The 14,652-nt window shown below is 41.9% G+C and overlaps 1 protein-coding gene across 2 annotated transcripts in view; it reads left to right on the top strand.

Annotated features, from left to right (window-relative positions):
• Positions 1-14,652, top strand: part of LOC138248765 (cell surface glycoprotein CD200 receptor 2-like) — a 219,551-nt gene that overhangs the window by 166,434 nt on the left and 38,465 nt on the right. For both annotated transcript variants that reach the window (XM_069202640.1, XM_069202641.1), the window contains exons 3-4: positions 9,361-9,627; positions 13,562-13,682. In XM_069202640.1, the coding sequence (XP_069058741.1) occupies positions 9,361-9,627; positions 13,562-13,682 (388 nt within the window). The remainder of the gene's footprint in view (positions 1-9,360; positions 9,628-13,561; positions 13,683-14,652) is intronic.

Here is a 14,652-nt window from a genome sequence, read left to right as displayed (position 1 = left end):
CCTTCCTTCCCCTGCCAAGGCTCCAAAAAGTGTAGGGTGACAAAAGGGTAGTGTTAGGTTTCTTTATGTGTGCTGGAGGCAGCCCCTATTGAAGTCCAAGTGGCACAGGGAACAGCTCTCCTCCGCCCCTCCTATCCTGTCAGAATGGCCCATCCTGCCCACTCTGAAGCCCTATTGTCTTTCTGTCTGTGCGGAATACAAAAAGCCTAACAGCACTGTTGTGTGACCCAGGGCACTGGCAGCAGGCACCATTCATTTTATACCATACATGACAATTCAACTTGTTTCTAACCAAAAGTTACCATTCGTTAACTTTAATAAGGTAACTCTATGGGAGAGGTAGATTTTACAGTAGTGAAAAACACATTTAGGAGTCACTACCAGGACATGTAAAAATTAAAGAACACATGTCCTACTTTTTAAATGTAATGCACCCTGGCCTATCGGCTGCTTAGGACCTTCCCTGAGGTAAATTAGGAACATCTAGGCCTGGCACAAGAGGCTGCAGTGGCAGGCCTGAGACATGTTTTAAAGTGCTAATTTACTGGATGGCACAATAAGTGTCGCTGGCTCACATATAGCAATGAATTAACAAGTCCTGGGTATTAGTTGAACCACTTTCAAGGGACTTACACATAAATTAAATATGCAAATTGGTTGGAAGCCAATTTCACCATGTTTAAAAAGAGGAAACCAGCACTTTAGCACTGGTAAGTGGTGGTAAAGTGCAGAGAGATCTACGACCAACAAAAACACATTTCAGAGCAACAGGAAGGGTGAAATCAAAATGTTTGGGGGTGACCCTGCTGAGAGGGCCAAGCCTAACATCAGTTAACTATCTGGTGAGTTTACCCGCAGTTGTCCTGGAATCAGTTTTCAATGAGCAGTGAGTGATAGCAACATTGCTGGAGCAGATCACAGCCTGTGGGCCGTTTCATGCAACATTAATCACCTAAAAGAACATCACAGGCACAGCTTTTTTTGTTCAATTGAAGAACCAAAGAATCTTGAGAAAACATGAGAAGACACATATTTCTCTTTGCAAAATACTCCCTATCTGCAAGGCAGCATGGAAGTAGGGAAGACAGAGAGTTTGAAATAATAGTGGAGATTTATTTTATCCATTGATTTGCAGTGATGTTGAGGCAATATAAGGTGTCACAGTTAGTTATTCGGCTCACCTTTGTCCAATGTGGTATTCCCCATCTCATGAACAGAAAGAAAAAAATTTTTATGGAAGGACAGGCCTCACCCACTTGTTTGTGGCATGCTTCATTATCGGCCAGTCTGCCCCACTGTAATAGGACAATTCCAACACAGAGGTTTCAAACTTCTTACTAGAAAAACGGAGGTGGAAATAAAGTAACTCTGATCAATTTAGGGGACCAGATATTCAAGTTAAAACTCCCTCCGTGTAAACCCAGCAGCATGTATGTAGAAACACTCTTAAATGATTAACTTGAAATCTATCTATCTATACATACATATACTTATCTATTCATGCATATATATATATGAAATAAACTAATAACAATTAATGAATGTACATAATTACTATTCAATAAAATAATTAACTAACAATAATAAATAATTGTTGTTTAATTATTAATTAATTCCCAGCCTATTCCCCTACAAAGTCAATCAGGCTGCACCTAAAATATAACTAAAACATAAGTATTCCATGATTTACATATTTCAAATCAAATAATTAACAGTTTATAATTAATTGTTAATTAATTCTTACTTAAGTGCGTCCTCTAGACCTGTGCAAAACTAGCAATCCCCAATTTAAAAAAAATCCTTAATTTACATATTTAAAATTCAATTTCATAATTAATTTACAGATAGGCCGCTGAGAAGAGGCTGCTGTCAAACCGGTGGCCTCACCCCCCATTGTATTCCAATGTTTCCACCGGACTGACTGGCGGAAATGTCAGATTACAAAGTTTCCACTGGTCAGCCTGGAGGGAACAGTGTGGCGGCATGGGACGCGACTCCCTTAAGGATGAGGTGTGCATTCCGAGGGTACTGGCAGGGGGCCCCTGCACTGCCCATGTTAGGACATGGGCAGTGCCAGGGCACTCCTGTGGACTCCAGCACTGGCTTTCCGCCAGCCTTTTCATGGGGGTGTAACCATCATGGAAACGCTGGCGGGAAGCGAAGTTGTGAGCAGCACGGTAGTGCTGCCATAGGCACTGCCGTGGCTGGCCATAACTTCGATTGCTACCACCCAGTCGGGATCATTGACCCTGGCGGTAGTGGCGGTCTCCTGGCAGTGCGACCGCTAGGATCATAATCTGGCAGTCAGACCACCAGGAGTGCGGCAGTCTGAACGCCACCGCTAGTTTGGCTGCATCAAGACCGCCAAACTCGTAATGAGGCCCTAAGTGTTCCATAAATTAGATCATTAAAAACCAATTACGTAATTAACAATAATTATTGATTGTTAAACAATTATTACTTAACTAACCTTCCACCATATACCCCTCCAAATTTAGCAGCCCGAAAATAAATCTGTATTACCTAATTTATATAATAAATATTAATCATACAATTAAATACATTCTATTAAATAATTGTAATTTAATTAACTTCTCACCCTATAAAACAAACAAACCACTACAACACTATAAATTACTATTATAAATTAAATAAATACATTCTAAATCACTTAAAAGTACACACTATATTTTAAAAACAATAACTTTTACATGAACAAAGGCAACACATACAATTAATATATCAACTAAAACACATTAAAACAATACTAACAATATTTCTAACCACTAGATTATTAAACATGATATTAAAGACATCACTATTGTTTAAATAGATATTACTCACCTCAAAAAGATATTCTTGTCAACTATATTTGTGCATAACAATATTTGTGCGTCCTGATATTTAATTTCTGAACTTTCTGCCTCCCGATATTTTTAAGTTTATATTTTTTGCCAACAACCCACCTAGCTAATATACTCATTAACACAGACTCTCATCTAAATATCCTTCCAGCCACAGGCAATAATAAATCGAACCATCCAACTCATGACCCTGTCTACCTAGCCCTGGTCACCTGCTCACATGCAAGCATTGTCCAGTCTCATCCGCCCACATTCAAACACCCATCCATCAACCTTCATTAGTCCATCCACACACACCCACAAAAGCATCCCTCCAGCTATGCACCTACACTGATTCTTTACCACTCCTTCTCTACAGCACACACCCGTCCAACCATCAATTTATCCATGTAAACTATCACAAAGCAATCAATCCATACATGCATTTATCCAGCATCCCTGTGTCTTTGGTGCCTGTATGTGTGTTGCCTGACTGCATTTGTATGTACCTCTATGTGCGTATCTATGTTTGTATATGTACTCATATTGAGTGTTCTTTGTATTTGAGTGCCTGTATGTGTATTATATATGTATGCATCCAGCCCTGTCACACAACATGCATCCATTACAACTGAGTACAACAAAGAATACCCACAACTCATAGAAAGCAAAGCTATTAGTTTTCCCATTGCTTACTCAACTGAGAAGTGTCTTTCCTCGTCTGTCCGAGTTTTGATTGGCTTCTGAAATGATTCTCATATCACTCCTTAGGCTCATTCTCAAAGATGTTGCTGCTTTCCGTTAGCTTAAAAAATCTCCGGTGGGCTTTTACTTTTACTTCCACCGTAGGAGTAATTTATTGCAGGACTTTGTTCTGTGTACATGGACAACTTACTATCTACACTCAGGTCTGATATACTAGATCCATGCATAAATTCAGACTGCCATTACTTGAAAACAAGCACTGGCAATGCCAATAGGTCTGGCTTTAAAGGAATGTTGTATGGTCAGCCAAATAATACCAAGGGAAAGTTTGAGCAAGCCTTGATAAAACCATGTTTTTTGAGGTTGGATGAAGTTTATTTCCTAGCTGCAACCCCATTTTCTGTGAAATTCAACTTGTTACTCCCATTATTGGAGTGACATGTTAGATGTTAAGTGGGCTAGTGCATAATATTAAAATAAGACTTATACACACGTGGTTAAAATTGTAGCTTGTAGTTGCAGAATATTTATAAATATAAAATTAAACCCATTAATTACTTGCCTTCTTGTTACAACATTACATATAAAAGAGTAGCTCTGAACATGTTCAAAATTCTATTGGTGTAAATCTAGCTTTCCCCTAATTCTCTCCCGTGCCTTGTCACTTTATCCTTCCATAATCTATTCACCTCTATGGTTAGTCAGTTACCTATGACCCTGCTGACAACAGGAATGGAATGAGGAAAGATACAGGAAATGGAAAGAGACATAATGAATACAGTGTAGAGAGAGAGATGGAGTAGAGGCAGAAAGGGACAAAGATAGAGAAGATGGAAAAGTATGTGAGTTAGGTGGAGAAGTAAAGTAAATAGAGAAAGGAGAGGTAGCCAGAAGGAAAGATAAAGGGAGGTAGAAAGAGAAATATGTAACTAGAAAAAAAGGTTTTAGAGTGCAGTAGAGAGAGGCATAGGAGAAAGAGATAAGGAGAAGGGCATGTAGAAAGAAACAGAGGAGTACAGTACTCCAAGAGGTGAGGTAGATAGAAAGGTAGTAGAAAAAATGGAAGTGAATTAACGAAATGTCGAGGTAGACAGAGAAAATGGAGAAAAAACAAAGCGATGCAAGGTAGAGAGAACAAGAATAAAAATGGGAAGAGGTGTAGAAAATTGGGTCAGATTAACAGAGTAGTGTTGGTGGTTGGAAGACATGCAGGAAATAGAGGAAAGGAGGGGAGGGTCATACGGAGGTAAAAAGGTGTGAGAGGCAAGGATGGAGAGGTAAAGAGAGCCATAAAAAAGAGTTTGAGAGATAGTTGAGGAGAAGAGGGGGTTCAAATGGAGGAGGTTCAGAAAGAGATACATGTTTGTGTGAGAGAGAAAGAGAGAGAGGAGGTGACTGCAGAAAAAAGGGGTGGGGCAGATTAATGGAGCTACCTCAAAAGGATTAAAATATTTAGAGAAGTAAAGGAAAGGGAACAGAAGTAGAACACGTGAAAAGGGAGGTGAAGAGATGAGGTAGAGAATTAATGGCGAGGTAAATTGTGAGGATAGGTAGTGATAAGAACACATGAGGAAATTAGAGATTTGAGGTAAAGAGAGAGTTGAAATAAAGTGAGTGGGAGTGGTGAGTTAGAGAAAAGACTGAGAGTGAGGCAGAGGGAGGAGATATATGTGGAAATCAGATGGAAACATGGCAGTGAGATACAGAGGAAGAGATTAGGTAAAATGTGTGAAGGTAGAGAGAGGGGATTGAGAGCTATAGGTATAAATGTATGTACATAGAGTGATACAGAGAGGAGAAGGTCATGCGAGATAAAGGTGAGGTAGACGAAGGTAAGGTAGAGAAATCTGAGAAAAAGACTTAGGGAGGGTGAAGGCTTGTAGAGAAGGAGAGAGAGTTTAGGAGAGATGAGTAAGGTGGAAGAGATGAGGAGAAATAGGGAAAAAGAAATGACAGAGAAAGGTTAATTTTGAATTTAAATGGCACTACCTGCCTGAGAGCACAAGGGATAAGCCTGAGCAGTCCAGGCATGCACAATAACGGGCATATATATTATTTTTAGTGCAACACAGTGCACTAATCAAAGTTTCTGCACTGCATTCTGCAAGAGGGAGAAAGCACTACAAACACAGATTTATAAAAAAAAAGTCCTGGTGCTGCTCTCTACCCCTGCTCTGGTGCCCACGCAGGCTGTCTAGAGCAAGCTCAATTTGTGCACCATGGTGCGGTAGGAAGCTGGCCCAGTGTGTGGTGGACACCTATGGTGTTACACCTTATACTGGGTCCAGGCAACCCTGATTAGATAGTTTTACAGTGGCTAGAAAGTCAAGGCTGTCTAGGGTAGCTGTGGTGAGCAGCCAAGACTTATCTGGAAGGCAGGTGAAGCACTGCAATACCACAGTAGTCGCACAGTAACTTGTTATACATGAAAGCAACCGCACAGTGTTGCAAAAATAGAAGTACTTTATTATAGGCACACCAAACAAGACTACCATTGGTATACCACGCTCTGGAGGTATGAATACACAGAATATACACTAGTAAGTACTCAGGAAACGCATAAATTAGCAAGGGCCATATTGGGAGGCCAAACCATATACGTAAAAAATTTAATGCAAAAGGGTGTCCCTCATCAGAGTGGAGTGTACAGAGTAGTTAGCCAACGGTTGGGGAAGAGTGGAACCCCAAAATGTAACTACCTAGCAGATCCCCAGCTGCCGGGTGCAGAGAGGTAAGTTACCTGGTATTCCCATAGGCTAACATGGGGACGTCGTGGTTGGAGAAATGAAGAGACAGGACCAGGCCGGTGGAAGGCAAGGGTGGATTCCTGGTAAAGAGGACCTGCAAAAGAAGGGGACAGAGTCCAGTCCACGCAGGAGTGTCCAGGTGGGGCAGGAGGCAATGCCTTCCCTTCTGTAGCTGAAGATCCAGGTCGTCGATGATGGATGAATGCCAGCTGCGGGGTCCAGAAGGATTCCCTGAAGTCACTTACGAGCTGTCCCTTGACGGTCACGAGATTGCAGATGGGTCAGTGGTCAGGAGGACCACCAATAAGCAGAGGCAAATGCAAAAAGAAGCTGCTGGATGTTTTGCAGAGCTGTGGAGGACTACCAAGGTCCTGGGGACTCGAACCGTGGAGGGAAGTCTTGGCTGACCCTCAATATGCAGGAGAGCCAGAAGAAGCAGTCGAAGCCCCCACAAGCAATCCACTGGCAGCAGGCATAGTAAGTCGCAGTGAGGCCCAGTCAGCACCCTGAAGGAGCTGCAGAGCAGAGACTGTCCTTGCAGTGTTAGAGTGCTTGGGATCGGGGCTACTTGGAGCCTGAAGGTCCCACGGAGCAGGAGTCAGCAAGCCTTGGTTGGTGTAACAGTTATGGTGCACAGGGGTTCTGTCCTAGTGGCAGAGACAGGATGCATGAAATCATGCCACCAATACTGGAATCAGTATTGGGCTATGATTCTGACATGTTTGATACCAAACATGCCCAGGTTCCATAATGTATCTGGACCACAGGTACTGACCAGTGACCAGTACTTAGATAAAATGGTTTCCCCGCACTTACAAAGTCCAGGGAATTGGAACTGGAGTTCATAGGGGCACCTCTGCTCATGCAGGGGTGTCCACACACATGGGAACCTGCACGCTGCCCTTTGAGCTGAAAGAGCCTAACATAGGGGTGACTTACAGTGGCCTGGTGTAGTGACCAGTAGTGAAAGTGTGAATGCACCATTTCACATTGGCTGCAAATGGCAGCCCTGCAGACATAATTTGCATGGGCGCCCAAGGGTGGCATAATAAATGCTGCAGCCAATAGGAGAGCCCTGATGTACCAATGCCCTGGGTACAACGTACCATCTACTAGGGACTTACAGGGGTACACCAGTATGCCAATTGTGGGGTGTATGAAGTACTAAAACAACTAAACGTGATGGAGAGAGTACAATCTCTGGGGTCCTGGTTTGCAGGGTCCCAGTGAAAAAAGTCTAAGCACACTGACATCAAGCAAAAAGTGGGGGTAACCATGCCAGAAAGAGGGGACTTTCCTACAGTTGCTGACTAGCATATTATTTGTATTTGTGTTTCAGTACAAACCCTGTGTCCAGACTATTCTTTAATGTTCCACACATTGTATGTGTGCCATACAAAGCAGCATAATTGCAAAGTGTGGAATGTGTGGACACGTTAAAACATTTATTCAGGTTAGGGCCTGGTTCATGGAGGCATTATTGTTATATTCAAAACATAGCCTAGCTATTTAAGTAGATTGAGCTTTCTGTCAAAAACTATGGGGGTCATTCTGACCCCGGCGGTCTGAGACCGCCGGGGCCAGGGTCGGCGGGAGCACCGCCGACAGACCGGCGGTGCCCCGCAGGGCATTCTGACCGCGGCGGTTCGGCCGCGGTCAGATGCGGGAAACCGGCGGTCTCCCGCCGGTTTCCCGCTGCCCTGCAGAATCCTCCATGGCGGCGGAGCGCGCTCCGCCGCCATGGGGATTCTGACACCCCCTACCGCCATCCTGTTCCTGGCGGGACTCCCGCCAGGAACAGGATGGCGGTAGGGGGTGCCGCGGGGCCCCCGTAAGAGGGCCCCACAAAGTATTTCAGTGTCTGCTATGCAGACACTGAAATACGCGACGGGTGCCACTGCACCCTTCGCACCTTCCCACTACGCCGGCTCAATTCTGAGCCGGCGTCCTCGTGGGAAGGCTGATTTGCCCTGGGCTGGCGGGCGGCCTTTTGGCGGCCGCCCGCCAGCCCAGGGCAAATCCCAAAATACCCTCAGCGGTCTTTCGACCGCGGAGTGGTATTTTGGTGGGGGAACTTTGGCGGGCGGCCTCCGCCGCCCGCCGAAGTTAGAATCACCCCCTATGTGTGCTTATGCTAATCAACTAAAGTTACATCAAAGTAACACACCCTTCACGCAAAGTGGTGCAAAGCACCACAAAGAGCTATCTGTGCACATGAAAAGGCGCAAAAGGCTCAAAATACTTTTTATGTTGGAAAGTAAAAACCCCTTCCATAGTTTCCACTATCTGGCAATAAGTTTGTGTTGATCATGCTCTGCTGTCAAATAAGGAAAACAGTTTTATGAACAACATTATTATGACAGGAACTTTGAATTTCTAATATACTTTAGCCGGGGTCCCTTTGGCGATTGCCCTCTTTGCTCATGCCTTAAAACATCTCTGCAGAACCTCTGCAGCAGATTTATAACGGGTGCATTATGAAATTATTTTATGGTGTAGGTGTCTTTCAGTGTTGTTTTGCAGGTACATTGGGCAACGTAACGCCATGAAAATTTGAAGCTTAGAAATCTATATTGATTGTAATCTGTTTGTGATCCACTGTAGGGACCACCTTTGTATAAATTGGTGGTGGGCTCCCTGGGTCCTCCTTATACTGTTAGAGAGTAGGTTAGCAGGAGACTCCAAATTAGGTTGGAACCACTCAACCCAATTTCAATAGCTTCTCTACACATGTAAAAGAGACCTCAAATATATTTAAATTTCATGCATATCAGTAAGTGATTTTAGATTATTTGTCCATTGGTTGCTCAGTCCTTGGAAGGCATCTCACTGACTGCAGTGACAGCTCCAGGCCACTCATCAATTTAAACCAAACAGAATAGATTTCTTATTACTTGTACTTACCCTCCACCCAGCTGCAATCTAAGCCAAACAGAAGTGATGTATCATTAGTTGTTCTTATCTTTCATTCATCTGCAGTCTGAGCCACACCATAGTGATATCTCATTGGTTGGTCTTAGCCTGTTAAGCATTTTTTAAATATAATTATTCTCTCCACCTCCTAGTCCCTCCTACAGTTACACTTACCAGCGATGGCTCCTCATCTGCAGTGTGCCGGGCCTCTGGAGGAAAACCAGCAGCGAACATCTCCTGGCACCCAACATGTGAGAACTGCATCACCGAACAGCAAGTTCACCCAGACAAGACAGTGACTGTTGTCAGTACATACAGAGCGATGAGTGACAATGAGACACTCATCATGTGCGTGGTGTCACATCCAACCTTCCTAGAACCACAAAACAGCTCCATAGTTAAAGTTCACAGGACAGCAGGTAAGGAAAGCATATTCGTTAGTCTCAGAAAAGAATGAATGATCTGATGTTTTCTTGGTTCAGTTAGTATTTCACCTCCCTATATTAACTTCTCTTAGACATGTGACTTTTTTCTTTCATGGTCAAAAACCAAACATTATGGGGAAGGAATAAAACATTATCAGAAAGCAAGTTGAGATAGAGTAAGGACGTTTGTGAGTTTCAACATAAATATAAACAAGATCAAGCGGTGGGGCATTAATGATTATATTTTATTCGACTTGCTCAGCCTGCACACAAAAACAGTGGGGACATTATATTTTATGTGAAATGGACTGAGCATTATTTTAAGAGATCTCCTCATGAAAGAGTGATCAATTACCTACACCCAGCAAAAGTTGTACACTGAGACTAGAAGGTGATGATTGAATTAATTGGAAACTCATCTGAGAAATCAGCTTACCACAGAGTTAGAAACCATGTGTGCATTTATCACCAAAAATGTGAATTTATTGAACTTAATCAGCATCATTGGCTAGATAGAGTGTACAACTAATAGCAGCATGCAAATTGTTAGTTACTCTTTCAGGGTATTTAGTGGTAGTGCACTGAGCTAGAGCAGAGACTAATTGAATTATACTTTTATACCGTTCACAATGTAGCGAAACACCCATATTTCCTATAAATAAATTGTTTCTACCTTAGACAGAATCAGGGATTCTGTGTTTTCTCTCACCTGTTTTTTCCAGAAAATGTCCTGTCCTTCCTATGATGTTTGTTTTACTCATCAACTCTTTAAGACCATGGCCACCCAGACTCCACAGCTTAGGCATAATTCCAGGCCTATGTAATGTTTAACCTAAAATGTAGGGTGGGTGGTGCAGCTCTTGATAAAACTTCACCTCAAAGTGTGGTCTTTTGTGCTCTCAACACAAGTATTTCAATTTGTAATTATCCTTTATTTTGCAGTATGCCCAAGAAGGGATACAGTGAAAGAGCAGATCCTCTAATGATAAAGCTTATTACTTCTGTGAAGTCATATTGTTGTCGTAAAGATATTTCAGGTTATAAGAAAGGTTCCAAAACCAGATTGCCTGGCACCATCTATTGTTTGTGCGCCTGAATTTTGTGACAAGCTTGCATTGTTATTACAAAGATCACAAATTTCTATATTGACATCAAGAAAAATATTTCAATGGGAAACAATGAGGGTGTCCATCCTTTACAGAAAGATATGGATCACCAAATTCTAATAGACAGCCATTGCTTTGATTTTGGAATTTGAAGTAGAAATTGTGTTAATTTCAGGAATCAGGCTCAACCTTATTTGTCCTACTGACATCCTAATAAAGATTTCAAAGGTCATTATGCTGGCCTTTCTCTTTTCAGTTGTTCATTCTCAGAAGCACAGGTTCCTACCATCTGTGAAGTTGTCAGTGATGAAGACCCTCTTGAAGAGGGCTGAACCTGGACAATTTCGAAGTTAGTAATTATAGGCCCATCTCCTTGAATCTAGTTTAGGCTAAAACAGAAGTAGAATGTAAATCCAATTTGCTCTCTAGTCTTCTTAAAAAGCAATCAAATATTGGCTGATAATAAAGTATGCTTCCTACCGATCCTTGGACACCACCTTGGTTGCTTCCTTAAATCAAGCTAGATTAGATCTGGAAAGACATAACTCCATCTGGCTTGGATTGCATGATCTATCTGTCTCTTTTGATATGGTTAATCATTCCATCTTGATTGGGTGGATCAGGGAAATGAAGGTAACAGGTTATGCTTTGAATTGATTTAAATCCTTTTTTGAAGAACAGAAGGTATATGGCTAGGATCTCATCATTTAGTTCTAATATTTTACCTGTCACATGTAGAGTGCCACTAAGATCTGCATTATTCCCATTCCCATTTAACATATAAATGTAACCTCTGGCCGGTTTTGTTAAGGGACTTATATTCAAAATTGTTTCAGATGTAGGCAACCCAGATTCTTTTGAGGTTTGATGCCTCACTGATTGAAATAGGAGAGGTCTTTAAAAACTGATGGTGGGAAGGTATTGGATGAATTGCAATTTAGAAAAATTGAATGCAGAACAGACAGAGGTGATTGCTTTCGGGGAAAGTAAACTGTGCTTGACCTCAATCTGGACTGATACTCTGGACTTACCTCCTTCTGTTGCTGAGAAGATTAAGAGCTTGGGATTCACGGTGGATAAGGAGCTTTGTCTTATTGCCCAAATCAATGCAGTGGTATCTTCCTCTTTCTACAGCTAAAACACTTAGATAGGATTTTCTGTTATGTTCTGAGTAATCTAAGAGCAGTACTAACCAATGCTAAGATCAACTCTCGTTTGGGCTACTCAAACTTTATTTGGAGTTACCAGAGAAAGCTATTCACAAGCTTTGGGTCATAGAAACACAGCTGCAATAACAATTTTTAATCTGCACAACCATGATATCATCTCAAAAGCATGACAATACCAAGACTGGCGTCCTGTAGATGGAGATATGGATTGAGTTTCAGACCTTATGTTACTGGTATAAAGCAATGGATGCTGGACAAAGCCCCATTTCAAGGGCTTCTTCCGAAGAAACCTATACTAGATCATTAGGATTGTAAAATTTACTGCTCACAGAGATTCCAAAGGTGAGAAATCTAGATCAGGTAGTAGAACTTTTTCCTGTATGGCTCTCAGGCTATGGAATGCTTTACCAATATCCTTTTGGCAAAAGTGTTGCCTCATCTCCTACACTAAAGAACTCAAAAAGTTTTTGTTCTTTTAGTAGGTGCACTATTCTGGGTTTAGTTTGTCATACTGAAGTTCCGTTTGTGCCAAGAAGCCTTCAGGGCTTACTGTTAGCACTTTGCAAATGTTGCACTCATTCACTTCCTCTTTGATTAAAAGTGGCAGGCAGCTGATGCTGACTAAGAGGGAACGTAGCACGTGCAAATGCACCTCAGTGTGTAGATCTCTTTTTAACAGTTGCATCCAACTGCTGCCTGTGTGACTATGTTTTAAATAGTTCTTGTCCATGTTCCTGTCCATGTTCTTTCAGGCCCTGCATTGTATGTTTTATTCTGATGTCAATTTTTCTTTTAAATGTTCTCATGTCATCCTACTCGGGGTAAAAATCAATTTCTGAATTGGCTTGTGCACTACTGTGCCCAGAAAATAGGTACTGTATTTGCTGAGTCATCTATTTCGCTACATTATTATCTCACAAGCTTTGCAATTGTCTGCAGACTTCTCTTCTAAAAGAGGATTGAGAGCCTAAGAATAGAAGAAATGTCCCATTAATTTGCAGTGTAGGTCAATAATGTACTAAGACCTGGTTAGCGTACTCTGGGCCTCAATTACAAGGTCCTAGCTGCAGACTGAGCCCCTGGAGCAACATTTTTTTTTACGCTCCAGTGGCGCAGAGTGCCATCCCATATTTACAAGGCCATGCAAAGCCACCTTTCAGGCATAAAACTGGGAGAAAGGGGCGTTTCCATGGGTGTTGCTTGGGGTGTTCCCATGCAACACACATGGAACCTAATGGAATCTTATGCATTCCCAGATTTACATGTCTGGAAATGCATCAGATTCCTGCGCTACCTCAGTGGTGGCGTAAGAGTGACGCAATGGGGAGAAATATCTATATTTTCTCCCTATTTTTTCCCTTTTTCTATGTGTGCTTTATTCTGCAGAACCCATAGAAAGAGTAAAATACCTCTTGGGATCGTTTTTGTGCAGTATGGTGGCCCTTCCTGCACAAAAACAATCATCCCCACAACGCAGGCACCCTTGGACCATGGTGCAAAGGTGCCTGCGTTAGTGCTAGGCAACAATTTGTGCATTAGCACAGGGAAGAGGACAGAAATTCTGCACCTCGTAAATGACACTGTTTCTGTAGACAATAGTAATTTTTCCTTTATGTTTCCTTAATAAAAAAAAATGTATGTCTGTCTGTGCAGGTATGTGGAGTCCTTTTGGCTTGCAAACAGCACTCTATATTTGGCTCCCTATAGTTTTGTGCTTCATCATCGTTTCCTCCATTTTGGGATTCCTTCTCTACCGGAGGCCTCAGGAGCTCAGGTATTGTACATAAATAACATCTCATTTATCAGAGAAAAGGGGCAATGGATAAGTGATTCCAATCACAGTATGTGTAGTGGAAAGGCACTCACAGGTACATCATAGATGTCACGCTTGCAGCGTTTTTATAAATGTGGCAGAATAGTTACATAGATCAGCGGTGGAAGTGATTGATGATAAATGCTTCAAGTACAATGAGTATGTGCAGTGTAGAGGCCTCAAATATTGCATGCCTTCAGTGTTTGAATCACATTTTTTTTTATAAGTTTGAATAGTTACATAGTTAAGTGGTGGAAGCGATTTGTGATAGTTGATTTAAATACCATGACAGTATATCACATATATTGATACATTTTTATATTACACATATTTTCAATTAAGGGGTGCTGAATCGCAAAGCTTTTGTCCATTTGCAGGTGTGTCTTACTCCATGAAATACAATAAGTCAGTAGCAAGAGACCTTTGTAGAAGAAAACGTCTTTTGGAATCAGACCCCCAGAGAAGCTTAGATGTGCCCAAAATCACACAATGTGGCCAGATCTCAAAACGGTAGCCAGAACCCAATTTTCTCTTTCCAGCCAGCAACCTAGATTCTTGATCATATCACCTCCTAACGATATATTTAACTTCATATTAAACATGTTCTTTCGGTCTGCCGTCTATCTACGTCCCCATTTGCACAATTCATACGAGTTTTCTGGACACAGAATATAAAAGAGTGGAAATCGTGCACACATTTTCCCTGGGTGCTATTTCATGCTTGCTGCACCCCTCTCCAGAACTCTCAGATTATTTTTGATTTTCCCGTTTTTATTTTTCTGCTCACAAGTGCATTCCTGTTTGTAACAACAACTCTGTAGTAGAAGCCAGTCGATACTGTGCAGTGCAGAGCCGTAGATTCTTTACTGATGCACCAGGAGAGGTTAAAAAAAGATCGGGTTCAATAAAAAAAATTCTAGCTACCGCGTCA

Source organism: Pleurodeles waltl, chromosome 8, assembly GCF_031143425.1.
Source record: "Pleurodeles waltl isolate 20211129_DDA chromosome 8, aPleWal1.hap1.20221129, whole genome shotgun sequence".
NCBI lineage: Eukaryota > Metazoa > Chordata > Amphibia > Caudata > Salamandridae > Pleurodeles > Pleurodeles waltl.
Note: the sequence above shows the minus strand (reverse complement) of the source record. Positions and strands in the feature narration are given on the sequence as shown.